Source organism: Trachemys scripta, chromosome 8, assembly GCF_013100865.1.
Source record: "Trachemys scripta elegans isolate TJP31775 chromosome 8, CAS_Tse_1.0, whole genome shotgun sequence".
Classification (NCBI taxonomy): Eukaryota; Metazoa; Chordata; order Testudines; family Emydidae; genus Trachemys; species Trachemys scripta.
In genome coordinates, this window is record NC_048305.1 from 101,509,159 (window position 1) to 101,535,559 (window position 26,401).

The following is a 26,401-nucleotide window of genomic DNA, read 5'->3' on the forward strand; positions in this document are numbered from 1 at the left end:
TTGGAGATCTACTGGGGAAGAGGTCCTTTGCCTCCATACTGAATCCAAAGCCCCTCTGTCTTTCTGTGGTAGTACACCTTCTCTACCATCTGTGACAGTGCCCAGGACCCCCAGGCTGTCCTGCAGAATGTCCCAGCCCTTACCCTCCTGTCTCCCTCTCCCCACCATTTCCATGTTCAGATACCTAGACCCCAGTGTCCTCTGCAGGTCTGGGGATCTGCACATGGATAGATGTGTGGTGCTTGGAGGGGCTGGAGGATGAGGTTCCCTAGGGACAGCCAACCCCTAGCTCTCTTCTGCACAGCTGAGAAAAATGCATGTGTAGATGGGTCCCGCTGTCCCTTGATCTGCAGAACATGGTATGGCCCTTAATTCTGTATACATTTTTTTCTAACATTATACACAGTCAGTGAATACCAAAAGTTCACATATAAGTAAATAGAAAAACAATAGTTTAGCATAAGCCACAAGCAATAATGTGTTTATAAATAAGTTTGCGAAGTCAGTAGGAATGAAACTTGCAAAGCATTACTTGAATTTTTATTGATGTTGTAACATGACATGAAAAATCTTTAAAACTGCTTTTGACAAAGAAATATATTGAAATAAAAGTCAGACCTTAATTGTTGTACAAAAGCAATGTAATCATCTGTAATTGAATTGTCAGAAATGCAAATGTTATCTTCTTGACATTTACCATTGCTGTTCTGTCTTTTCTAATTATCTTTATTAAAGGCTGAAATTAACAAAGGAAATGGTTTAAAATTAGGAATGGTTTGTTACATTAGGTGACATTTATTTCTTTGATACCCTTTATCTTTAGTTGGAGCTTGATGTTCAATTATTGTCTCTCTTCTAGGGAATTGCACCAAAATTGAGATTTTCTACCAGCTCCCTTATTACAGAAAGCCTGTTAAGTTCAGGAAGGATTCATGTACAGGTTAGCATAATTTAACTGTTTGTGATTTAATTTCCAGATTGAAATTGACAGCTGCGCTGTCAAATGTTTGCATGTGCTACTCCCTACAAACTTTTTTCATCCTTTTGTTTTGAGTAAAACAGTTGTCAGAGGTGCTTGACAACTTGATTAAATTTTTAATCAAGCATGAGTAAAGAGAAGGCTAGGTGCTTGACAGTAGGTGCTGAGAGTTCCTCCAATACGAAACAATTAACAGCTTCCATATCCTGTGATCAGCTGAGGGGCGAGTCCCTGATATGTGTGGAGTTGGGAAGATGTCTTCTCGTCATTATCTAACAGTAGCTGGGTGAACCTGGAGATGACAAATTATTAAAAACAACAAACCAATAAATAAAGTATAATAGTAATTATCTTGAGAAATTATTTTTGTAATGGAGATGAAGACTTCATTTTAAAAAACAACAAGGAGTCTGGTGGCACCTTAAAGACTAACAGATTTATTTGGGCATAAGCTTCCGTGGGTAAAAACCTCACTTCTTCAGGCGACCATCAATTTGTCAATCAAATATCCATCTGAAAATTATGAAACAATGATAAGTAATGCTTTAGATGCCCTAATTGAACAGACTGGAGGAAACTATTTTTCTGCAATTTGTTTACTTTGTGTGTTTGACAGCATTTTGTGTATAGTCAGTTTCACTGTTTTGAGAATCCATTGGGCTTCCTGTCTTATGCACTTATATGATGACATCACTCTTTTCCACGTTGTTCAAAATGGTGTTTATTAGTAATAGCGACAGCAAAACTGAAAATGAACAGGCGGTAGGCAGGCATGTGAACAGAGAACGAAAGGGGTAGCCTGTGAATTTTTGGGTGGTGGTGATGATGTTGGGTCTATCCTTAAGCAGGGGAGAAAAAAAAAACAACAAACCCTCATCAACATTTTTAAAGGAGGATTTTTTTTTAAAAAAAAGGCACATTCTATTAGAAAACTGAACGCTTCTAAACTGATAAACCTAAAAAAAAAAAAAAAAATCAAGTTGACATTGTCACTTTAAAGAGATGCTGTCATATTGGTGTTTTTCTGAAATGTATATAGCATGTACTTGAGATTTTTAATGTACTAAAAGGTACCTGAGATTCTTAACATATATAGTCTTAAACACGTAACCATGAGTGCAGATGGAAAGGCAAGCAATAAACATTGAATACAGCCCAGTTACTCTAGTCAATTTCTGTTTCAGTTCTTATGCACCAATGTAGTGCAGTTGCATTGCATATGCAGCAGAATATTGTCTGTCATCTCTTTTTATTTTAAAAGGAAAAGTAATTTCCAAAGGAAAGTCATAAAAATATACAAAATGAAATACCAATAAAATAAGGTATTTGGAGCCAAACTTTACCTGAAATTCCAGTTCATTATACTGTTACATCAAAGCCAAAATGTGCCATTGAGAAAGCGTTCAAAGCATAGCCTTTCTTCCTAGCATGTCTCAAACTATAAAGCTTGTAGAGGCAGCTGAAAGATGACTTTGTGCTGAAATGACAAAAGAGTGATAATGTATTTCAAATTAAACTTCAGTACTGAAAGTATTAATCTTGACAGTTGACTTTTAAACTGGTAAGTGAAGAAGTTAATAGTTAGGGCTGGCTCTTTCCTTAATAACTCTTAGTTTGGTATTGCTGGTTAAAAAGAATTGTGGCTTGTTAATATACTATGCATGTCACAATGTGGTATTTTTAAAGCTTGTGTCAACTCTGAGCTAGACCCCTATGCTGGAATTTTAAATGGTCTCCAAACTTTGCCTCCAAACCATGTATTTGTGGATGCAAAAAATGCCATTTTTACAGGCAAATGTTTTGGTTTTGCATTTGTATTCTATTATTGGCATAACTGAAGAGGAACACTGGAAAGTGGGTCCTTAAAGTTGTATTATTATAGCTTTTTGCTAATTAGCCTTCTCTTTAACAAAATACCCCAGTAAATTCCCCATCTTTCAAGAAAATGCATTTTTCAAAGCAGTTAACTAATTATGAATCTTTGGTCAGCTTCTAAAATGCATATAATTTAACCATAAACAAGAATTCAGTCTGTTGCCATCCACTGTTTTTTAAAAAAAATAGGCAGATTTATTTAACCTTACACTCAGAAAGGCAAAAACTTGAAAATATTTTACAAAAAAAGATGGTAGCAAGTTGAGCAAATATTTTCGAATCTGTAAACTTTTAATCATATATGCTAGGCAGAGTTGTCATTAAATGAACTAAAGTAACATAATTCAACTTAATTTTATATAGTGTCTTTAGCACCAACTGTGTGAGCAAGCTAATTGGATAAATATCAGGCACTTAACCTTAAAGTCTGACATTTAACAATGTGCATTTTATCCTTCTCCTGTTTTTAAGCACATTATTTTAAAAGGACCATCTCTGTTTTTTTTCTAAATTGCTGTGTGATTATAGTTTTGTTAGGGTAACTTGAACTGACATACGTCTATTTCTGTCGGAGATGTTGGTTCCCGCTTTGCAGATGTTTTTGTTTGCTGTATTATCAGCAGCAATCTTTGCTCGGCATGCTGTCAAGCCACATAATTTCTCTTTTCACTTTAGGATAATTTGGATCGGGTGCATCATTCAACACCAAATGGAAGATTACAAACAAGGTCACCAAAGAAAAACACCCCTTCACCTGAGAAAAACAGGCACTGCTTAGCAACAAAGAACTATGAGCAGCCCACAATAGCTTCTAAATCACGATCTCCATCTCCATACACAAAAAGACGAATGTGTGAGCTATCAGAAGAAGCCAGACAACGACTGGCCCATTTAAATCTGGGGCCTTTTGAATTCAGAAGAGAAACCGATAAACCTCCATTTGTAGTTAGACATGTATGTATTCTCTGCAAAGTGTTTCCCATTTAAGCTCAGGTCAAACATTATTCTTTTGCTAAATATTACTCCCCCAATCCTAGTTTATATGAAAAATCTTTTTTTCTCCTAAACAGCCTGCTACATAGTGATTTAAATGTAAAATTAACTAGAATAAAAGTCCTTTTGTCAGCGTTGGTAACTGACAAGGATCAAACTCTTTCATGAATACCAGGTTTAAATTCTGAGTGCCCATTCTTTTTCTTCTAGCACACTGGACAGCATAATAGGTGCATAATTCAAGTTGGAAGTAATTGGTATTAGTATTAAAAGTGGCTGAATAGGATTTGAAAAGAGTGCAGTGACTTTATGAAAAGTCAGACTCCCTCCTTCGTACCTTTCTTTACGTTATCATCTTGTCTTTGAAATTGTCCCTTTACTAAAATATAAACGTAATCCTTCAAGTTCCTGAGCATTCTGACCCTGATCTAGTAAAGCACTTATGCATATGCTTAACTTTAAGTACGTGGGTCGTCCTGCTGAAGTCAACAGACTACTCTTGCTTAAAGCTAAGCATGTTCTTAAGTATTTTGCTGGATTGGGGCCAGAGTGCTTAACGTCTTGAAGGATCATATTGTTTGATATGTACTTTGTTAATTTTCTTTTTTCTTAATATTTCCTATGATCACTATAAACATCTACCTTAAGAATCCAACCTTGAAAGATTGCAGAGAGAAAGAGAAATGGGGCTCTTTTGTTTCTGTGCTATGATATCAGGGCTTGCGTGCAATTCCAGCGATCTTATCTGCCACGTTACCTGATTATCTTAGGAATAATCAGAGAAGTAACTTTTTTTTTTAGCTTATTACTAATTAATTCATTAGCATATGTTGTCAAACTCTGGAATTCACTTACAAGTTTTTTCTTTTACTCTTAGATACCCTTTAGAAATTCAGATGAGCCTTAAGCAACCATTAATCTTCATCCTACCGCTTATCGTACTCCCATGGATATTATTTTTTCTTTTAACTCAAATTAGTCAATTCTTCTGTTTCTGATCTATAGGTAATGTTCACAGTGTAATTACAGCACCTTTACATGACAATTGCTGCTTCTGATTACTGACTACTTTTGTGCCTCTTCTACAAAAAGAAAATGTGTATCTGCTGCATTCTTTTAATGTGCCATATCCAGACTTCCATTACATTTCTGATGTGATAACACTCCTTACGGGTATCTTTAATGCTGGGGTCTTCTTGGACTGGGAATTCTGTGTGTTACATTAAGATCAAAATTTGAACTTGCTAAAACGTTATCCTTTAATTAGGAAGAAGAGCAACGCTTTAAATATCTTGGTGAGATCTGAACTATTTCTGGTAAATATTAGATATCTAATTTGTAGTGAATGCAAAAAGGAAGGCCTTTCCTTTTCTCCTGTTATGTAACTGGTGCCTGTAGCAGACCATCTGTAATGAAGCTGCATGTTTGGCAAAATTCAAAACAAGAACTTGTATTTATTGGTTACTTTGAGTTACTGTAAGAAGGTTCTAGTGGATTTGCATCAATATATAAGACAATAAATTACATCTTGTTCTGCTGCGTGTCACCCTCTCACCTCCTTTCTGGTTTGCTTTATAATTTCTCATCTAAGGGTTTTCATAACTATGTTCTTACATTATTGTCTGTGTATATGTAATAATACTACATTTACATAGACAAAATTCTGAGAATAACTTCCTAAATATTATCAAAAATCTTAAATTTATAATTGAACCAGAAAGGAGCAGAGGTGTACATAAAGGAGAAGGAAAGATAATTTAATTTATTTGTGTGTGTGTGTGGTCGTATAAAAAGTTTACCTCCAACACTAAACGTTTTAACAATGTTTTGGCTCCAGATTGAACATCCGAGCCCCACTGTTGATGTTCATACTTGGTATCCCACCAGAGACAGTGGACGAGAAGGTTGGTCCAGGGTATCTTATGGTAAGTATTGACTTGTGTATCTCGTCTTAGATACTCCTGTTCCATACAGCAGGTTAGGCTTTTTAACCCCTTAGTGTGGAAAGACTGTCCTTTCTTCCTAGGATTTAGCCAGGATGCTGGGATGAATGAAACTACTGTTATAAAAAATGTGGCTTAGGATATCTAATTATTCCAATGATTGGGTCCTTAGTTCTGTATCATCTGAAAACAGTGTGTCCCCCAACATAGGGTGGTGCCTTGGTAAAGTACAGCCTATGCTAGCAAGGAGCAAGGCACGGAGAACCCGGGGAGAGACACTCACTCACCCTGGCTTGGAAACCTGCAAATGTCTGTTTGCTTGAACAAAGATGACACTGGAGAGGGCACTCCAAGCACTAGGCCTGAGGAGCCCTGAGAACCTGAACAAAAATCCCTAATACGCACTTTGAACTGTAACTATTTTAAGCCTCTGTACCTAGGATATCTGCAACCTTTCCCTTTCCCGGCAGCCAAAGTAAAATACTCTTTCACTTAGCCATATGTCTGATTGGTTATTGGGACCCACCTAGCTGCTGAAGCCCCTATAATGCTTGCCTCTGAATTTCAGGTTTCAGAGTAGCAGCCGTGTTAGTCTGTATCTGAATTTCAGTACACCCGGCGTGCTACTGTTAGCCTACAGGGTTGGTGTACTGGGCAGGGAAAATAATTATGTATCTTCATATGCACTGAAAAATACTGGCCTTCTTACAGTGTTGGCTATGCTTGGCCATTTTATTTAGCGTCTGATCTCTTATTTCCCATATGCACGACATGGATTATTTGTTTTGTTGCTTCCAGTAATCCATGGATTAAAGTTAGAATCCTTTAGTGGAGAGCTATGTTGAATCCTCCTTCCATATAGTATATTTCCACAGACTTTGGAGATTCCCTGTCTGTCTCAAGTAAAATTAGGGAAGGTGGTACTTTAAAACATGGTTTAATTTGTTCAGTATTCCTCATGTATGAGAGCATGAACTGTAGTGAACTTCATCGGTATTTACTATTTACATTAGATTGTGACTCCTCACTAGTAATACCTTCATTGCAATTCACTGTGAATGAAAGGTACTTTGCAGTTTGCCCATAGTGGAAGGACTGGAGGCTCCAGATGTAGACATTGGGATGCAAAGCCTTTCACCTCAGGGTCATAAACTTGAATCTGTTGCAGTTTGATAATATTAAAGCCACGTTACCACCTTAGAAGCATCAAGCATTTATATGAAATGAGTTAGTGGTCTTGGGCCAGTCACTAGGGGACTGAAATCTACCTCAGAAAAGAGTTGTCACTTCTAACAGTCATAAGATTCCTTGGTAGAGAGCAACCCCCTGCCTATGTTCTGGGGTATAACAGTTATAAGGATCAGACTTCTGAAAAATACAGATTCCTGGAATCAAATGTTCTAATCCTAGAAATGACAGCTCGGTCCTCTTTCATCCTTCTGGAGGTAGCTAACTGAGTCCATGCAGTTTACTGCAAGTATATATTGATCTTTTGGATGAGACTGAAAACTGGAGGTCCTGTCTGCTTTCTAGGAGGGGATTTAGAAATTTGGTTAGTTGGTTGCACCCCCAAATTAGATACTAAATTCATTTTGTGCCTGCAGAATCAGAGACAGTTATTGAAAAATTGGCTCTACAGATACTATAGCGCTTTTAATTAAAGAAGGGTTTGACCCAGTGCTTAAGAGGGAAGCTTTCATCCTGAAGGATCCCAAATATATGACCTCTTTTAGATATAAGCACATTGTATTAAAACTTGGGAGCCATTGATATCAGTGGGATTTCTGTGCATGTATCTGTAGATAGAATGGTAGCCCCTTTCTGTTTCTCCTGCTCTCTGGATATCTAAAGTTGCACAGAAGAACTAAGCATTAGATATTATTAGGTGAACTCACTCTTACCTTGTAGGTACATCTCTACCCCGATATAATGCTGTCCTCGGGAGCCAAAAAATCATACCGCGTTATAGGTGAAACCATGTTATATCGAACTTGCTTTGATCCGCCGGAGCACACAGTCCCGTCTCCCACCAACATAGCTACCGCTGCTCGTTGCGAGTGATTTAGTTATGTCTACAGGAGAGCTCTCTCCCATTGGCATAGAGCAGATACGTGAGAGATTTTACAGCAGCACAGCTGCATCAGTACAGCTGTGCCACTGTAAGGTCTCTATGTAGACATAGCCTTAGGTTGCAGTCAAACCTGAAGTTATTGTTGTCAGATGAAGAAATTAAAACCCTAAAACACTAATGGCCGTGACATTACATTGTGTAATTCAAAATATCACGTATCAGAGGGGGAGCCGTGTTAGTCTGTATCCACGAAAACAACGAGGAGTCCAGTGGCACCTTAAAGACTAACAGATTTATTTGGGCATAAGCTTTCGTGGGTAAAAAAACACTTCTTCGGATGCATGTAAATTGCATCTGAAGAATGTAAATGCATGTAAATATATAACAGTAAATTGCTTTGGCTACTGTTTGAAAGGTGAGTTATAAGTGATTTTTGGGAAAGACTTTTAAATTTTTTTTCCTAAACTGCATGTAGCTTCTAGACCTATCGTCTCAAAACTTGTTTAAAAATTCTGCTGGGGTGCACTTTTTTCCAGATCCTTCTCTTCTTGGCAGCTATAGACCCAAGCTTACTAAAGTAAGTAATGCAAATAAAATCGCATGTAAATTTGTCTCTGTTTTGGAGTGTGTGGAATAGAAAAGTGTGTGGGATTTCTGTTGAAGGTGCCTGAGTGAAATCAAGTATACAACTTCTTCATCTTGTTGTTTGATGCTGTATATTGGACCATTATTAAATATAGATATTCCATTTGTACTATAAAGCATTCTCAAAACATTCTGCATAAACAAACTGTTAACACTATGGACATACATTCATAGTAAATCATGTTCTGCAGTTATAGGACCCAATTTTTATTGGTTTACCCAGTAAAGTCACTTTCACTTTATGATGCCGGGGTGAGTCAAGGCACTTTAAAGTGGGTGTGAAATTACATTTACGTTCACTTCAAGAGGATCCCTTGTCTCACCAGAGCATTGGTGTAAATGAGAACAGGGCCCACATTTTTTTATTTTTAAATTGCTGCTCATTACTTCAAATGTTTGGCTCTTGTGCTTATTCTCAAGTTTTGTCTTTCCTTTCTCAGCTAGCTGCTTTCCCCAGGTTCTTGGTTGGGATGGAGGGGCTTGTTTATCTCACCCACCTGATAGACGTGTGAAATGAGATGTAACTTGTTTATCCTTTTTTCCTAATTTTTGTTTTTCCTGAAATACCCCGGAAATTTTATTAGCAGACTGTAGACGGTTAATTATTGTGTGTGTGTGCCTATTAGATTGCCTAATGGCTGTCAAGAGAGGTGATGCAGGGAGGGAGAAGAAAAGTGAATTAAAAGGATAAAACTTTGGTTCAGGCCAAACTGTCTTGTCAGTGTCTCAATTTTCACCATGTAGGACTGCAGTTTTATGTGGCATGTAAGTCTAATATATTGTGCTGCTTCTGGATTATTCCATAGTGATAAGTGATAAACTGTACAGAGAACTTCTAAATATGCTTTTATGATGGATGTTTTAATTCAAATCCATTTTTCTCAAATGGGGAAGAAGATGTTAGTGGCAGTCATTGTTTGGAGCATATAGATATCACAGATACAGATTAAATTCATCACTCTCCTGATGCCCTTAAGCATTCCTGGTTCCAACAAAAAAATACAGGCAAAAGGGAATATACCTTTTATGTTGCCAAAAATAATTGTATAGCTCTGAACTAGATGTTGTTAATATTGTGTAGAGTAAGAGGACCTGAGAATTACTATTGGTGCAATGTAGCTCTTAAGGGGAAATCAGTGTTAAATTTAATAAAGCAGATGATATTTGGGCATGCTGTTTGTCTGTGTGTGTGTGTTTAATCTGAAGATTACATTTAAATGGGATTCTAATTTTGTAACAAACATCAGCTGCCTCTTTTAAAGTTGTTAGGTGAATTAGCTCATGGGGCCAAAATGTTAGGACTCTCCTGGCTTTTATTTGTTAATTTAGGTCTTCTGTGTGGTGTGACTGGGGCATTAAACTTTGGTTAAAGTTCACCTAAAAATACTGTCTTATACAATGGGGTTAGATACAGTCCTGCCTTTCAGAGGGTTTCCTGGCTAGCATGGACAATTCCATGGAATATTATTGAGTTCCTGTACATGTGTGATGTAAAATAACAAATCCAATTCCTTTCTCCCACAGGGTACAGGAAGCTTTAAAGGGCAAATGGTGTGAAGCTTTAGTCAAGGTTACATTTGAATAAGGCTATGATGACTCTTTTTGTAGGAATATATGGGAACAGATTGAATCTTGATCTAGAAATGCTATTTCTGCATAAGTGGGCATGGCAAACAAGATGAGCCGTGGCCTGTTCCCCTAAGCTGGAAAACGTGCATCCTTATCCTGCCCCACATCTTTGTCATGGAGCCTTTTCTGACATCTCTACAGTGTCCAAAGATCTCCCTTATGGGGCTGGAGCAGTATCTGGAGATCAAGAATTTGGCCCTAGTTGATGGGACCAGCAGGGAGTGAGATGCTGGATCAAGATGGTGGGATACTAAAAAAGGTTCATCACAGTGGGGCACCTTTCTGTGAAACTTAAGGAATATAGCAACCTTTCTAAGCCCTTTGCACTGCTTGCACATTTTTCATTAGCAGCAAACCCCATCACTCAAGCGTGCAAGGTGTAACTTTCCTTAGCACTTTACAAGCTTAGAGAGAAAACCCATGCAAAATACACTGTATGGGTGTAGTAGTCAGTTTTTTAAAGGGTCATAACTTGGGCAAATAGAGAACACTTCCAGTGGAAATCTCCAAAGTCTCTTTTCACTAGAAACCTGCAAGGCACTTTCTTCAGTGAGGGCTGTTTCAGATTTTTGCCTTTAATTTTTTTCAGCTCTGTAGCTGGTCCAAAAAAATTGCAAAAAATTCTTTTATAATGGGGAAAATGTTGTCTCCCTCCCCACCACCATCTTGTTTGATAATCCAATATGGCTGAAGAGCTTTTGCTGAGACTAAAAAGTCCCAGTTCAGAACCAATCCTGGAAAATTTCAGCCAGAAAGGTGAAAACTTCAAAAAGATATCAGTGACTGAAAACAGGGGGTTAGCCTGGAATGCAATCTTAATATGGGGGGTGCTGCCATTCCCACTCCTATGTTATATGCAAATCTCTATAAATAATTGTCTTATGTGTATTTCTTAATACAGACAAGTCTAATTTTTAAACTTTGTTTTACATACAGAAAAAGTGGAAAGTGTACGTCTCTGCTCCCTGTTAGCTTATGCACAGGCATAACCTAGGCACTTATAATATATTGTTTGAAGTTCTGCTGCTGTTTTTTCTCTGACAGATTATCAGGTCTTATCATGGGAAAGACTTAGATGGCTCTTCTGACAGCTGTGATGAGCACCCGATGTCGGGTACTGCTAGTAGGCAATTTCGTTCTACTAGTTCGTTAATACGTTCAGCACCCTCCTCATTGCAGAAACATTCCTCAAGTCCTGTACTCAACCGTTCTTCTCTTAGAGAAAGGTAAAGGCTTGTTTTCATTTGTTTGTGAAATTTTGGAACAATTGGCAATAGTTGAATAACAGTTATGTTTGCATAACCGTAGGTTGACTGTTTGGGGTTATACAGGCTAAAATGACTGTGGATTTCCTGTTACTTTATGTAGTCATTTGAGCTGTCATCAAAGGATCACACGTTCAAAACTTAGGGTGTCAATCTTCTCTCAACTGCATCAGTACAGCCCAACTGACATGGGTCCCGATATCATGGCAATAAAAATCTCTTCTCCAATTGCATGTTTCTAATATTTGGTATAACTCAGTCCAAGTTTTGGCTCTGAATGTTTATTATATCTCTCGAGCAAAATGCTAATATTCCAAAGACTGACTTAAACATCAAGAACTTAAATGTGGTGATTGCATTGGTAAAATATTCTGAAGGTGTTTTCAACTTTTTACTTCTGATTTTTTTCAACCCCAATATTTGTTTGTATTTATATCTAATACAATTACAGCTTCTTTTTATAAATAGAAACTTTACTTTAGGGTTTTCTTTAAAAATATGTAGAAATATAGTTTTAGTGGGGCATATGTGGGCTGGCTTTTAAAACATCGTTAGAGTTTAAGTTGGTGTCCCCTTACCATCGCCCTCTGCCTGACACTTTTACAGCGTTCTCACTGCTATAACTGAGAGGTTAGTGTGTATTGTGTGTTAATGTTTCTCTTTTTTCTCCTTGTTTGTGTATTTGATAACTCTGTGTGTGTAATTGATTAGGCATAGTGACCTTAATTTTACCCCCTTTTCTTTTGTGTGGGTCTTTCACAGGCAGTAGACAGGCGAGAACAACACTTTGAAAACAACCTTTAGCTTTTTTTTGCATGGTACTCATCTTTGCCAGTCCAGCTCAAAATCAGGTCAACATTCTTGCTGTTTCACTTCACAGGTCTCTCCCCAGCAGAGATTCAGAACTGTGTCAAGGTATAGTCAAGGTCCAGACTCCAGAGAAAATAATAAAAAAATAACAATACTAAGTAAACAAACAGAATTTTGGGGTCCATTCAAAAGCACCTGGCAGTCCGGATTTGGCCTGCAGTCTGCCTATTGACTACCCCTCCGCTAAAGGCTGTGACTCTCAAAAAGGGCCCAAAAACATTGTAAGACTGGTCCATAACTTGCTTTTGGAAGAGGCTCCAATAGTGCATACATACAGGTGGTTTTCTCCTATGAAAACCCCCATCTCCCCAAGCACAAGTAATTTGGCAGCTAAGCCTTGCTAGATGATAAAGCCTGATGCAAAATCTCAAGCTGAAATCATCCCCTTGTTTGGGATTCCTTTACAAGCATTGAAATGGGTTCCACCAGCTAAAGATCGAAGTTCTTTGGTTGGAGCTGAGAAGAGAATGCACAGGCATGATACTTGGTCATTTCTGGTGTGCTGAGAGACAAATTGGGCTTTGAGAATCATGCATCCAGTTTGAAGTAATCCTTTCCATTCTGCAACTGGCACGTGTAAAAACTTCCTAACTGCTGATTTCAGTCTGAAAGGTGTGGAGCATCATGAGTGGTCACTCCTGCCCTCAGGTGCTTGTGTGATTCCTGCCAGGTGGGATCGCTGTAACATGGATTCATCCCTCTCCAAGTCAGAACAACAAACCACAATCAGGTTTGCTTGAGAACAGTCAAAGATCTATGTGTAGGACTCCTTTCTTTTGCATTGCCAAGAGAGTCTCTTTTTACTCCTTTCTTCTGTTTTCTCTCATTCCCAGAGTACTGGGAAAGTTTTGGCAGCATAGAGTTGGATGATCTTAGTTAATCCAATATGGGTCCAGTTGATCATGTGTGTCCTGGCTCCATTGAAGTCTATGGAAGTTTTGCCTTTGACTTCAATGGAGTTATGATTTCATCCCAGGTTCTTGGCTTCTAGTTTTGTCCCAAGGTTGTTTATTCACTCGCTCCCTGAGTCAAGATCTCCTGTCCCAGAAGGGTAATGCATCCAGACTTCAAGGTCCTTTGTCTCATGTTATAGAGATATCTTAAAATGGAGTCCAGAAAGCCACCTCCACTAGACAGAAGAATGCTGGTAAATATAACTGTTTTTAAAAGTTTGCTCACCGTAGAGGCTGTGACCCGGTTTCCTGTCCAGTTCCAATTGATTTAGACTTTCTTCTGTCTCTGTTATCAAAGCTGTTCTTAGGTAAGCATCTGCAGTTTCCATCTGCTATTACTGCTTATGCTGGCCCTGAACCTGGCCCTGTGACAAGGTGCTCTGGCTTTGTCTGTTCCCCGGTGAAACACGTCTTTAAAAGTCATACAAACTTGTACACTCCTGTTCAGGAACCTACTCAACTTTGGGACTTGAACTTGGTATTAAATAGACTCATGGGAAGGTGTTTGAGCTTTTAGGGTCTTGCTTTCTTCATTGCTTTTCAGTGAAGATCTCCTATTTTGTCACAGTTAACTTGGCCAGGAGGGTTTGAGTTACAGGCCTTGATGATCTGTCACCTTATACCGTACTCCACAAAGACCAGTGGCTACTTTACCCCAATCTAGACCAATTTATATCTGACTTTTCATCTCAATCACTGATATCTCTGCCTGTCTCTTTCACAATGCTCATAATTATGCTGAGGAGGTGAAGTTGAACACCATGGATGTCAAGAGCACTGGCTTCTCCTTAAACAGGACTAAGCCATTTCAGAAGTCAGAAAATTTATGGTCTCTGGAGAAGAATTTGAAGATCAACCACCTGAGCTCAAAGACTGTCACAATGGATAAGAAAATGCATCCAGTTTTGATATATACCAGATGTGCCTGAATGCTTAAGGGTTCGATCAACAAGGGCATTGCAAAGTTGATGGTGTATACATGCAATGTACCCTTATGTGAAATTTGTAGGGCTGCTACCTAGAGGTCAGTTCACACCTACGAATCACTATTTTCTTGACACCACATCCAGAGCAAATGGTGGTATTAAAGGACATTATTTAAGACCCACCTCCTTAGAAGCTGATTGGCTAGCCTTCATGCTTTAAATTAAACGAGTTTACTTATCAGCAAGCTTCAGAGTAGCAGCCGTGTTAGTCTGTATCTGCAAAAAGGACAGGAGTACTTGTGGCACCTTGGAGACTAACAAATTTATCAGCAAGAGCTCTTGTTCTCTGTGTGCCTTCATAGAGCTACCTCTTTTCTGCTTCAGAGCCCAGCTCTGTACAGGGCTTCTGGGGGTGTAAAGGAACTGAGGGACCATTAGAAGGGATGATGCATTCCCTGTCTACAGAATTTAGCACTCAAGAGGAATTGAGTGCACCCACCAGGTACTGCTCAAAACAATTATGTACTGCCATCGTACGACTCTTAGTACTTGTCTACACTTTAAAAAAATGTGGTGGTGGTAGCTATTCCTTCACACTTAAAGCAGCAAAAGCGACATAGTCTGGAAGCAGCGATATCAGTATAAAGGTGCTTATACAAGTATAGTTTCTTGTGATTGGAAACTGAACTAAGCTATATACTATAAACCATATAGCTTTTACTGGTATAGCTATATCTACAGGCGGGCTTTTACTGCCATAATCAGGTCAGCAAAAAAAAAAATCACACCTCTTCCTGACATAATTATGCCAGTAAGACCACTGCTTACAGCATCTCTCTGTGTCGGCAATATATGCCGAGAACAGGTTGTTTTTGGTAAGTAGCCACTTCCTATCCTTTAACTGGGAATAAAGTTACTTCTTCTGGTTACCATGAGTACTGCAGAGATACAAAGTATCCAAGTTCTATCCATTTGGTTTTTCTGGATGATCTCTCATGTTACATGGGTAGTTTCTCAAAGATTCTTTTAGCTGCTTGTCTGATTATATTTAGCTAAGGAGTTATTTCTTTTTTTTTTTTCCCTTCCTTTTTCTGTCTTGCACTAGAGCTCTCCAATTGTGAATCTGCTACTACAGTACGTTATTGATTTCTGTCCTGTGATAGTTTGTCCTTCTATGTAGTTTCTTCTCAGCATGACGTTTCTGCTTTGAAGTTGATAAAATTCTTCATGGAGGCCACCTGCGCACATTTAGACACACAGTTGGAAGGTTTGTTGGTGGGGAAGGAGTTATACCTGATTCAAACGTTCTGCAGTAAGCTTTTGCATTAACTCTGCTATCCAAGATGGCGTAGGGTTTCTTGCTATGTGCAAATGAAGGTTTGGACTGTCTGACATTTGAAAATACCTACTTTTTATACAAGTTTAGAGTTGTAAGCTGGTGTTTAAATAGTATACACATCTATTTGAATTTCTAATAGTCTGTTCCATCCTAGTGGATGTCTGAGAATTGTATTCATCTGTGTTATAACATCCAGACTTAATTCTTTTTTTTGCACTAAGGTAAATGTTGTCTGTATGCATGACTTGAAAAAAAAATCCTTACCTCATAAAAGAAAATAAATGTCTTTAGTCACATTCCAAGGGAAAATAGTTTTGTACCTTAGATCGTACTTGACATAGCATCTTTGAAATGAATGATGAGAACTTCTCTGATCTGGCGTTTTCTAGGTCACTGAGCTATACTTCCAAAGTGTTTATACAATCTATTGGAATCAATAAACAATTTAAACTGATGTAACTGCAGAATGTCTGCAAGGCCCAAGGAAAATTGGAAGTATGACAGAATACAGCTATAGAAGTTTATCAGGGCAAACAGCCATTGAAATGAAATGACTTCCTCCAACATTGCAATAGAATACTGACACCTTAATCACATAAATAAGTAGCTAGTGGTTTTTAAAATGCATTATTAGTGGTTTGGGGCAACTGAAATTCCTTTATTTATAATTTAAGAAGCTGTGCTCTGAAAGCCATTTTATAAAATATCTCCAATAGGAGTTATCACATCATTAGATGGTTTCAATTTAGATTATGGGTGTTACATTTTCTGGCATCATTTTATTTTCGGATGACTTTTGATTGGTGTAAATATTAACATTGACTTAACATGTGGATTAGGCTTTATAGTTATTACTAAATTTAGACAGTAAAGATACTGGCAAAACTAATTAAAAAGGAGCTGATACTGTTTTTAATCATACTTAAGGTTTTGATTTTTGTAAATTAAGTTCAGGGCTGATGTGATCAACAAACATTTCTTATACCACAGTGCAGACTAGTGGATTGTTCAGTAATGCCACTGAAGAAATGCATATAGCTTTTGCACTAAATACTTTGTCTTCTGCTGTGGTACATGGATACATCTCATATGAGTGACTAAAATAGCAAATATGGTTCTATATTTTCCTAGATAGAGCATCTGACCCCTAATGGATATTTATAAACATAAGATCAGTAACAGTGCTTTGAAATCCTCCAAACAAACTTTAGCCGCTTTATTTCCTGTTTCAAAAAAGCAAATACTGTAAACTACAGCCACATATCTGACCTCTCTTTCCAGTATTAAACAACACAAGCAAATCTGACAAATTGAAATTGCTGTATACATGAGACAAAGCACCATGCTCTCATGGACTATGTTTCATTGTGGAAATAGGAACTGGCACACTTGAATTACTTGCAAATCTACATTTTTTTACATGCACAAGTTCAGCAGCAATTTACCCAGTGCCAGGGTTTGAAATTAGTGACCAGAAGTTGGAAGATCACATTACTAACCCTGCTCTTCTTTTTTTGGGGGGAGGGGGGGAGAGGGGGGTCGTTATTTCATTCTAACCTGCTCTAGTTCATTCTCTGTCAGAGCATTTCAGCAGAGCTGCAGGTTTCTAGCAATTTATTGGATAATAATATAGTGTATTCCTTGTAATGTTCAGACCTAGTTCAGTTACATGACAAAAATGCAGAATCCAGCCCTCTCACTCATAATTTCTCTGATGGCAGATCAATTAAGAAAAGTCAACAGACCACTCTGCCTTTTTCTAAGAATGGTTACTTAAAATCTGTTCCTCTGACAAGATTTGTTTTGGTTTTAGGTTCTACCTCGAGAAGAAAAGAATAATTTGAACTGTTCATCCACACTGCTAGGTTTTAAATTAACTGTAACCATTCCAGAAAAAGACATTATGTCTGGCTTAATGGAAAAAAATCTCCTCAGTGCTGGTTAAACAGCAAACAAAATCTTAAACTATATAAGGAATCTGAAAATATGCTGATATATAAATCAGTGATAACCCTCACCTGGATGACTGTGTCAATTCTACACATTCTCTCTCCAAAGGGAGATAGTAGAAACAGGAGGGGGGTCAAAAATGGATGACAAATGATTAGATGCATGCAAATATTCTGTAGGAGGATAGGCTGAAAAGATTGGGACTGTTTACAGGGAAGACATGGAGGCATACCAAATAACAAATAATTTAGAACAGGTAAAATGGATACAGAAAAATGGAGGAAAGAACAGGAATCTTGAAGTAGAACACATATGGAATAACCTGCCCATATTTGGAGTTGCTCAGTTAGAGGTTGGTTATTCTCTGAAGCATGAGAGTTTAGATCACATCGAAACCTTTGGATTATCATTGTCATCTTTCTTGCCACTTCCCTTTTGGGGGTCGATGACTTTGAGTCTTCTTCCAGAACTCATGATCGTACACGAGGCTGTTGTGCAGATTGACCAGATAGCAATAGACCTCAGAAAGGCCAATGTGCAGTGCCTTTAGTCTTTCCCCTCGGTCATCTTCTGTGCACAACCATGAAAGAGCCATCCTACTGATGTAGCTGTCTGATCTCTGCTTGATATGCCCATACCAATGTAGACCAGCGTCCCTCAACTTGTATTCACTTGGAGAAACCCACATTAGGCCCCTTACAACCTCATTTTGTTTCCTATCATAGAATGTCCAACCATTTCATAGAATCATAGACTATTAGGGTTGGAAGAGACCTCAGGAGGTCATCTAGTCCAATCCTCTGTTCAAAGCAGGACCAACACCAACTAAATCATCCCAGCCAAAGCTTTGTCAAGCCAGGCCTTAAAAGCCTCTAAGGATGAAGATTCCACTAGGTAACCCATTCCAGTGCTTCACCACCCTCCTTGTGAAATAGATTTTCCTAATATCCAACCTAGGCCTCCCCCACTGTAACTTGAGACCATAGCTTCTTGTTCTGTCTTTGACCATCTCAGTGACTTAATTTCTATGGTGGAGAGCATACTGATTTCCTTTATTGTGGCTGGCCAACTTTCTGTTCCATATCTTAAGATGGATCGAATTACAATTTTAGATACTCTGCCTTTTAACATTATTGAGGTCAGCTGCTGCCACCTCCACCACAGAGCTTTAGAGTAGTGCCAGGCATTACTCGGGGGGAATCATCATCCTAAGAATGACCATACTGGGTCAGACCAATAATCCATCTAGTCCACTATCCTGTCTTCCAACAGTGGCCAGTGCCAGGTGCTTCAGAGGGAATGAACAGAACAGGCAGTCATAGAGTGTTCCATCCCGTTTTCCACTCCTAGCATTTGGCAGTCAGAGGCTAGGGACACCCAGAGCATGGGGTTGCCTCCCTGACCATCTTGGCTAATAGCCATTGATCGACCTATCCTCCAGGAACTGATCTAATTCTTTTTTGAACCCTGTTGTAGTTTTAGCCTTCACAACATCCACTGGCAACGAGTTCTCCAGGTTGACTCTGCATTGTGTGAAGAATTACTTCCTTTTGTTTGTTTTAAAGCTGCTGCCTATTAATTTCATGGGGTGACCCCTGGTTTTTGTGTTATCATGAGCCATTGAGCCTAGATATTTAATCACTTTCACTCTTCTAAGCTCTCTGCATATATCATCTTTTCTGGTGAGTCCTCCTCCTTCAATTATCCTAGCCTTGATCTTACCAACATTCACTTGAAGTCCAACCACTCAAAACTATGTTGCCATTGTTCAAAGCTGGCTTGCAGAGTCTCTCAATCTTTCACATATATCACTAAGCCATCAGCAAACAGCAGATTCCAAGGCACCTCCCTTCATATATTCTCACTTAGCACATCCATGACAACCACAAACATAAAGGGGCTCAAAACTGACCTGTGACATAGGCCAACATTTACTGGAAAATCTCTACTGTGGCCCCATTCAATTTGTCTATGGTAGTCACTCTGTCATACATATCCTGGATATGACGGGGTATCCTTCTGGGAAACCCTTCTGTTACACACTATACCGAACTATTTCTTATGGTACATAATTATACACCAAGACTAGACTCAACTGCCATCTTTTTTCTCTGAACTTCTCCGTGGGGATTCATAGTGCACATATGGCATCAATAGTGCTCCTCCCTGGCATGAATCCAGCCTGATCCTTCCAAATTTCAACCATTCCACATAAATACTTTTCAATAATCTTCTTCCATACTTTCCCAGCAGGTGATATCTGCTTAATTGGTTGATAATTAGCACACAATGGAATATCTCCTTTATGTTTAAAAATAGGCACCACAAAGCTTTCATGCCATTCATCCAGCATTTTCCCTTTCTTAAGAATATAATTAAACAAACATATAAGATACTTAATACTTTCCATTCCCAGTGATTTCATTTCACCCACTAGTACGTCATCTGGCCCAAGTACTTCCCCCTTTTTCATTTTCTTAAGTGCCTCTGTAGCCTCTTCCTTCTGTATGCAATCCATCAGTTCAGCTTGCATGTTCTTATTTCCTCCTTTGGGTTCTCCTCATTCATCCCTCTTTCACAGTAATCACTCCAAACTTTGCTAATTAATTCTCCATTTATTTGCAATATTCCTTATTCATTTCTAGTGTAAGCAAACTTGTTCACGTCTTTCAACATTTTCTCTCTTGCCTTGGCAAGTCTTTTGATGGTCTTCTCTCCCTCATGTCCTCCTAGTCGGTTATATAACACATCACGGGCCACACTTTTAGCCCCCACAACACTTGTTTTGGCTGCTTTTTTGCCTCCATGTATGCCATCTTATCTCTCCTCAAGCCACTGACCAGCATATTTTTTTTTTGAAGGTTACTATTTTTCACCCCCAACAGATTCTTTAACTTGAGGAGTCCACCACCCAAATCTCCCTTCATATCCTTTTTGGCGTTGGTTACATCATTTCTAGCACTTCATGTGCCATTTCTAGCAGTTTACTTTCATTTGAATCAGTTGTCCTCCACCCATCCCTGTGTATAGTCAGGAAGTCTGTGCATTACTCTTTGTTTGAAGGTTTTCTCATTCCCATCTTTAAGTTGCCATCACTTAGGCCTCACTGGTGCCCAGGGGCTCAGACGTTTCTGCATTCTGGAGTCCATAAGGAGAAGTCTGTGCTGTTTCACAGTGCGCTCTCTGGGTAAATTACCTTACAATTAATTATTTGTGATCTATCTAAGAAATCAATTTGGGACTTGTCCTCCACTGGCACAAGTTATGAGATGGCTTTCCCTCTTCTGCAAGTGCAGTCACCAATTCCAATGCCAGACAAGTCTGTAGAACCTTTCCCCCCTCATGGAAAATGTGTTTATGGTTCCAGTGCCTTATGGCCTGCTTCATATCCAGCCTTGTCAGTTCAAATGTGTGCATTTTAGATCTGTTCCAATAAATGTCTTCTCATTGGATGGTATGTTTCCAATAAGGCACAGCAACTCATCGAAAAACTTCTCTTTTGATCCTCTCAGGATTCTCTGCATCTTGAGGTCTTTAAACCACGATTTGAGGACTTCAATAACTCAGGCATAGGTTAGGGGTTTGTTACAGGCGTGGGTGGGTGGGTGAGATTCTGTGGCCTGCGTTGTGCAGGAGGTGAGACTAGATGATCATAATGGTCCCTTCTGACCTTAAAGTCTATGAGAACTCTCCTAACTGTGGTGCACGTCAACTTATTATACGGATAGTGACATCTTCCCAACACAATTTAACATCCATTAGTCAGTCCAACCTTCTGGTAATCTCCATCATATGCCTGTGCATGGTTTCATCTGGAACAATTTACAACACTATTTCAGGAAGTTTAATTCCCCGAGTAATAGATTTTTGTAACCCTCCACCAGCATCTTGGCTCTACAGCTTTCCCTATGATCTTTTGTATACGTGTCATGTTTACTATTCGCCTCATTTTCAGACCTCGCATAGTTCCAGACTTCCTCCAGAGAATGTTCTACATTCCAACTTGCACGTCTGCGTATTCACTTGCTTCTTTAACTTCTTTTAGCGACCTTTTCCTAGTTACAGTAGTCAAACAAGGCTGCTGTACATAGCTTGCAGGGAACATCTTAGCTCTCTGGGGAACTTGACATAGACGTCAGTTCACATGAGCATGTCTGCTGGGTGAGCTTTATAGGTCAGCTATCCAAACCTGCGACCTTTTGGTTTGAAATTGGAGTTTCCCTTCTCCTAGTTGAGCTGCCTACCAAGGGTGACAAGCTCCACCTGCCCTGGCAATACCTTTGGGTTTTTTATAAACATATTTAATCATCATCAGTTTAGCCTTCCTTCTTTGCAAACTCTTGGTCAGCAAAAAACAGCCTTCCCTCCCACCTTTTATCTAGCAACTGTGCCTAAGCAATCAATAATAATTCTAGGCTGGGGTGGTAGCCCGGCCTATTATTAAGGTTGCCCAACATGTCCCATAAGACCCTATTTTCAGTAGTTTATAATTTTACCAGACTTCAACTGTTTGGGCTGAAATTTTCCATGCTGGGTGTCTGCCTCAGGCTGATTTTGGTTTTGAAAATTTCAGCCAAAATGATTCCCTGAGTTCTGAGAAAGAGGCTAGTGAAAGGTACATTTTGTCCATGTTTAAGAATTCGAGTTCTCTTTTCTTTAAACTGCTCTAGCATCTCCGTGCTTTTGAGCAGGGACTTGAAATTTCTCAGAGTATGGCCCTGTGTTGTCCACATTAAAATCTCCCCAAATTTGGCCAAATTGTAAGCCATTGAAAAATTGCAGTTCACACATGTTCAGTAGAGACTTCTTAAACTGGGACTTGCTGGACAAAGAGACTGGAGCTAGGAACCAGTGTAGGTGGATACTGGGGAAAGTAACGGGGGAGGAGGCGTGGGGGAGACTGATGGGATGAGGCGCCTGAGAGGAGAGACTGGGAGCTACTGTGTGGGGAGCAGAGAGAGACATCAGGTGTGGAGCTGGAAAGGGGGAAGTGGAACTAGCTGGGCAAGGTGACAGGGCTTGGGGGGAGAGATCTGTGAAACCTGCTGGCAAAGGTCCCATACCACTCTACTGCTGGTCCTCACAGAGGTTGACAACCAACTATTGCTATCAGTTACTCCATTAGTTCAAGTAGCAGAGGACAGTGTAGTGGATCTAAAAGTTCCATCCCTGCTAATATGATGCAACATGGTAGAAATCCTGTTTTTTCAGTTGGCTATTTTAAAAATCTAGGAAATTACACACAGAAAAACTGTTAAAAGAACATTTTTAAGGTTGCAAAGTCAAACACTCTAAAGTTATGTAATGGCAGAATTAAAATTCTCTGTGCAACCTTAATTCATCTCCCTTGTGCATATGCATTGTCATAGTCTTTAATTGCATGATCACATATTGTTTAGTGACTTCCTCAGCATCACATAGAAACACTGTGGCAGCAGGAGGAATAGAAACCCATCCTCCAGGCAGCATTCAACTCCTTAACCAGAAGACCAGCCTTTCTCTTCCTGCGGTCCTTGGCCTCATTCTGCACTCTTCCAAATTCTGCAACAAATGAGACAGGCGTTGTACAGATAACAGCCTCCTTCACTACACAGCCCTGTTTTATCTTCAGAAGAAATCCACTGCACTGATTGAGGCAGAGGTCTTGTGGGAAAAAATTGTACTTGATCATCTAATGAAAGACTGTATCGTAATGCGTAGATGTAAGGGGGCTGAATTAAGGTTGCACAGGCAACCTTAATTCTGGCACCTCCTAACTTCTGAGTGCTGGACTTTGCAACCTGAATAATAATATTCTAACATAGTAAAGAGTTTGGCGAGGGGTGTGTGAGAGAGACAGCAAAAGTGTAGGTCAGCAATGAAGAACGCGTGTAAAAAGAGCTGATCCCAAAATCTTAGTGGAGAAAAATAACTATTTAAGATTAACTCCTATTCTGAAAAGTTAAATGCATGGGCAAAGGTAAAACTGAAATCTTTTTAAATTACTTTTTCAAGTAAAATGAAATAAACAGGGTGCATGTCATGAAAGAATAAAATCCATCCGTTTGTTTTGCATTAACAGATGGAGTTTCTTCTTTGATATGGGCGTCTTTTAAAAAAAAATTAAGACTTAAAACTTTGCTACGTCTTGTAAGATGGAAACTGAATTTGCAGTTTCATAAAACTGTTTTGTGACTTTCAGGGATTTTTTGGTGGTTTGGGGTTTGTTCTGTTGATTCATTTTGGTGGAGGGAATTTAATGAATCTAATTCTTCATGTAAGAAGAGAAAATGGGACTTCATTGCTGGGGATGAAATGATTGTTTAGCTTTTCTATACCATAGCAATAGTACAGATATGACACACAAACTTTACAGTTACAAATCAGTGCACAGATAATATGGACAACGCTTGCACATCATTGAAATTGTGGCTATCTTTTACCAATGCACACCTTCGAAAGGTTTCTTTAGCTCAATGATACTCAGACTGAGGTTCATTGCTGCACACGATATTAAAATGCTGTGTGATTTAATTATTAACCAATCTAAGTTATTAACCAATCAGGATGCTTTTATGTTATTTGGTTTATCAGGATGGTTTATGTTATTAACCAATTGTAGTTGATAAAATAATAATACTTTGGTCAGTCATTTTTTGTGAGAATACTAATATATATATATGTGTGTGTGTGTGTGTATATATATATATGCTAAGTATTTCCCCTGTTGTACTGCTTAAATATGAATATATAGTAAATGAAACAATAAATTCACACTACTGTGGCTCTTTTGGGTAATGTTGATTGTTAATTTGGCTCCTGAATACCACCAAGGTCTGAGTATCACTGCTTTAGCTCTATCCCAGAGGAGAAAGAGAGGATTGAACTTTAACCTTCTATACATTCCAAATAGAAAGTAATAATTTGTGTTTCTTAATTTAAAAAAAAACTTCACAGCAAAAAGTGTTGGCCCTCTTTAAACTAAGAATATTTCTTCTATTTCCCCCTCTCTCTTATAGATTTAATTCTGGTTGGTCTACACCAGCAAATGGAGAAGAGATCCATAAACGAGTGAAAAACATTTTAAGGACACACAGTGCTAGGCAAAGGCTAACATTTGTAAGTTTTATGTTTACAAGCTAAAAAACATTATTTGCCACAAAATATTTTAGGAAAAAAATTGTGCCTCCTATAGGTTTTGTGTAATAAAAGGTTTCTTTTCTGTGTAAGTCATGGACAGTATGGCAAGCACTATGCAGCCTTTATGGACGGGGTTGTGGGTAACTCCCTCACAGAGCGTCAAGGGATAGTGACATTGTGTTAATCTTTACATTTCTCTCTCCTGCTCCAATTTAAAATAAACTTAATAGAAATGTGTTATGTGACTTCAGAAAGCTTAATTCCCAGGTGCCTAAACGTCACCCAGCCGGGGATACTGTATTCAGCTGTTTTGTACAGGTATCTTTATTCCTCAGATGCATGTAATTTTTTTCTTCATTACCTGACCTTCTCTGAATGGTGGAGGAAGAGTGTTCTTTACGTAAATAAGAAGTTTATGCCCTAGATCAGTGAATTTCATTCTTCTCTCAGTTAGAACTTAAGGGCATTTGTAGTCAGATAAGTGAACCCATACTCTAGTGTGTCGGAGTCCTAGAAACATAGGCCAAGATTTTTTTTAAAGTTAAGCTTCTACAGCCATAAAAGCAATTCTGCTCTGAAAATGATTTTGTAAAATTGGCATAATGAGATTCCGTTTTTGTGTCTTGGTGACTCCAGGTCAAATCAATTTACAAGTAAAAAGATTTTATTATAATTGCCTAACTCAACCTGGAATCTGAAAGTCAGTATGTGTTCATTCTGCCTCATGGTCCCCCAACAATAATTCTGTAGCTGAAATGCAATTAACAGTGCTGCTGATCTGTAAGCTAGACTGGAATCCAAGTCACTCTCCTATAGCTGTATTGGCTAGTCAGAGGTAATGAGAGTAAAAACACTAGTAAAACTCAAATTGGAGCAGATCTACACAGTAGTGATAATACTTAAATGTTTTCATCCATGGAACTTAAAGGGTTTACGAAAGAGAGCTAGTGTTAGAGATGGGGAAACTGAGGTGCAGAACGGTGAAGTGACTTGTCAAGGTCACCCAGTAGGTCAGTGGCACAGCTGGGAATAGAAACTGGTCTCCTGACTTGTTGTGCTACCCTATCCAAAGACAAGAAGGCATCTCTTCTTCTTTTTTTCATAACACTCTTCAGAGTAGAACTGTGCTTAAAAAACCTCAAATCTATGTAGCCAGAAATCTCTTTAGTCTGAACCTATTTCCTGAAGTTTCAAGTTGCTCAAGTTCATCTATGTCCTTTGTGCTCTGTTGACAAGTTAAACAGTATGACAATCTGTTAAACGCTTTTGTGATGTTCCATTTAGTCCGATAATTCCCCTCTTGAAGCTCTACCATTGTATGGGGTGAATACTGTTAGAGAAATTTCCCTTCACGAGATCTCTTATCTCCAAAGCACAGACTTCTCTTGTCGCTCCACCTGTGCATGCAACATAGCTGAGGGTGAGCAAAGCATGATATATGCCATACCACCTTACTGCAGCACTGAGTATCTTAAACCATTCTTTACTGAGAACTTCACAAATACAAACTCCTACATCTTCAGCACTCTGGCACAAATAGCAATTATACCTGTACTCAGGTTTCACTGCGAGTATGGATAGATCAGTTTTGTTCAAAGGTTGATTTGAGATGTTGGTGCTGTCACACTTTTTTGTCACTGGACATGAGACCAAGCCTCCTTCCTTCCCTCATCTTTATCCTCTACGTTCTCTTCATATTAAACATTCCCTTGTTTTTCTCCCATCATGAAAATCTTACTGAATCCCAACTACTGTATTATACTTTCCCTCCTCTCTTGATCATATGGACAATTCCTTCCTACCAACTCTCTTTGACACCTTGTAGACTAGCTTTCTGTAGAGTC

The 26,401-nt window shown here is 38.8% G+C and overlaps 1 protein-coding gene across 2 annotated transcripts in view; it reads left to right on the forward strand.

The window, feature by feature from the left end:
• The window catches only part of SPATA6 (spermatogenesis associated 6), a 54,671-nt gene that overhangs the window by 16,824 nt on the left and 11,446 nt on the right, over nucleotides 1-26,401 (forward strand). For both annotated transcript variants that reach the window (XM_034778341.1, XM_034778342.1), the window contains exons 6-11: nucleotides 860-940; nucleotides 3,530-3,808; nucleotides 5,685-5,772; nucleotides 8,398-8,438; nucleotides 11,180-11,361; nucleotides 24,437-24,536. In XM_034778341.1, the coding sequence (XP_034634232.1) occupies nucleotides 860-940; nucleotides 3,530-3,808; nucleotides 5,685-5,772; nucleotides 8,398-8,438; nucleotides 11,180-11,361; nucleotides 24,437-24,536 (771 nt within the window). The remainder of the gene's footprint in view (nucleotides 1-859; nucleotides 941-3,529; nucleotides 3,809-5,684; nucleotides 5,773-8,397; nucleotides 8,439-11,179; nucleotides 11,362-24,436; nucleotides 24,537-26,401) is intronic.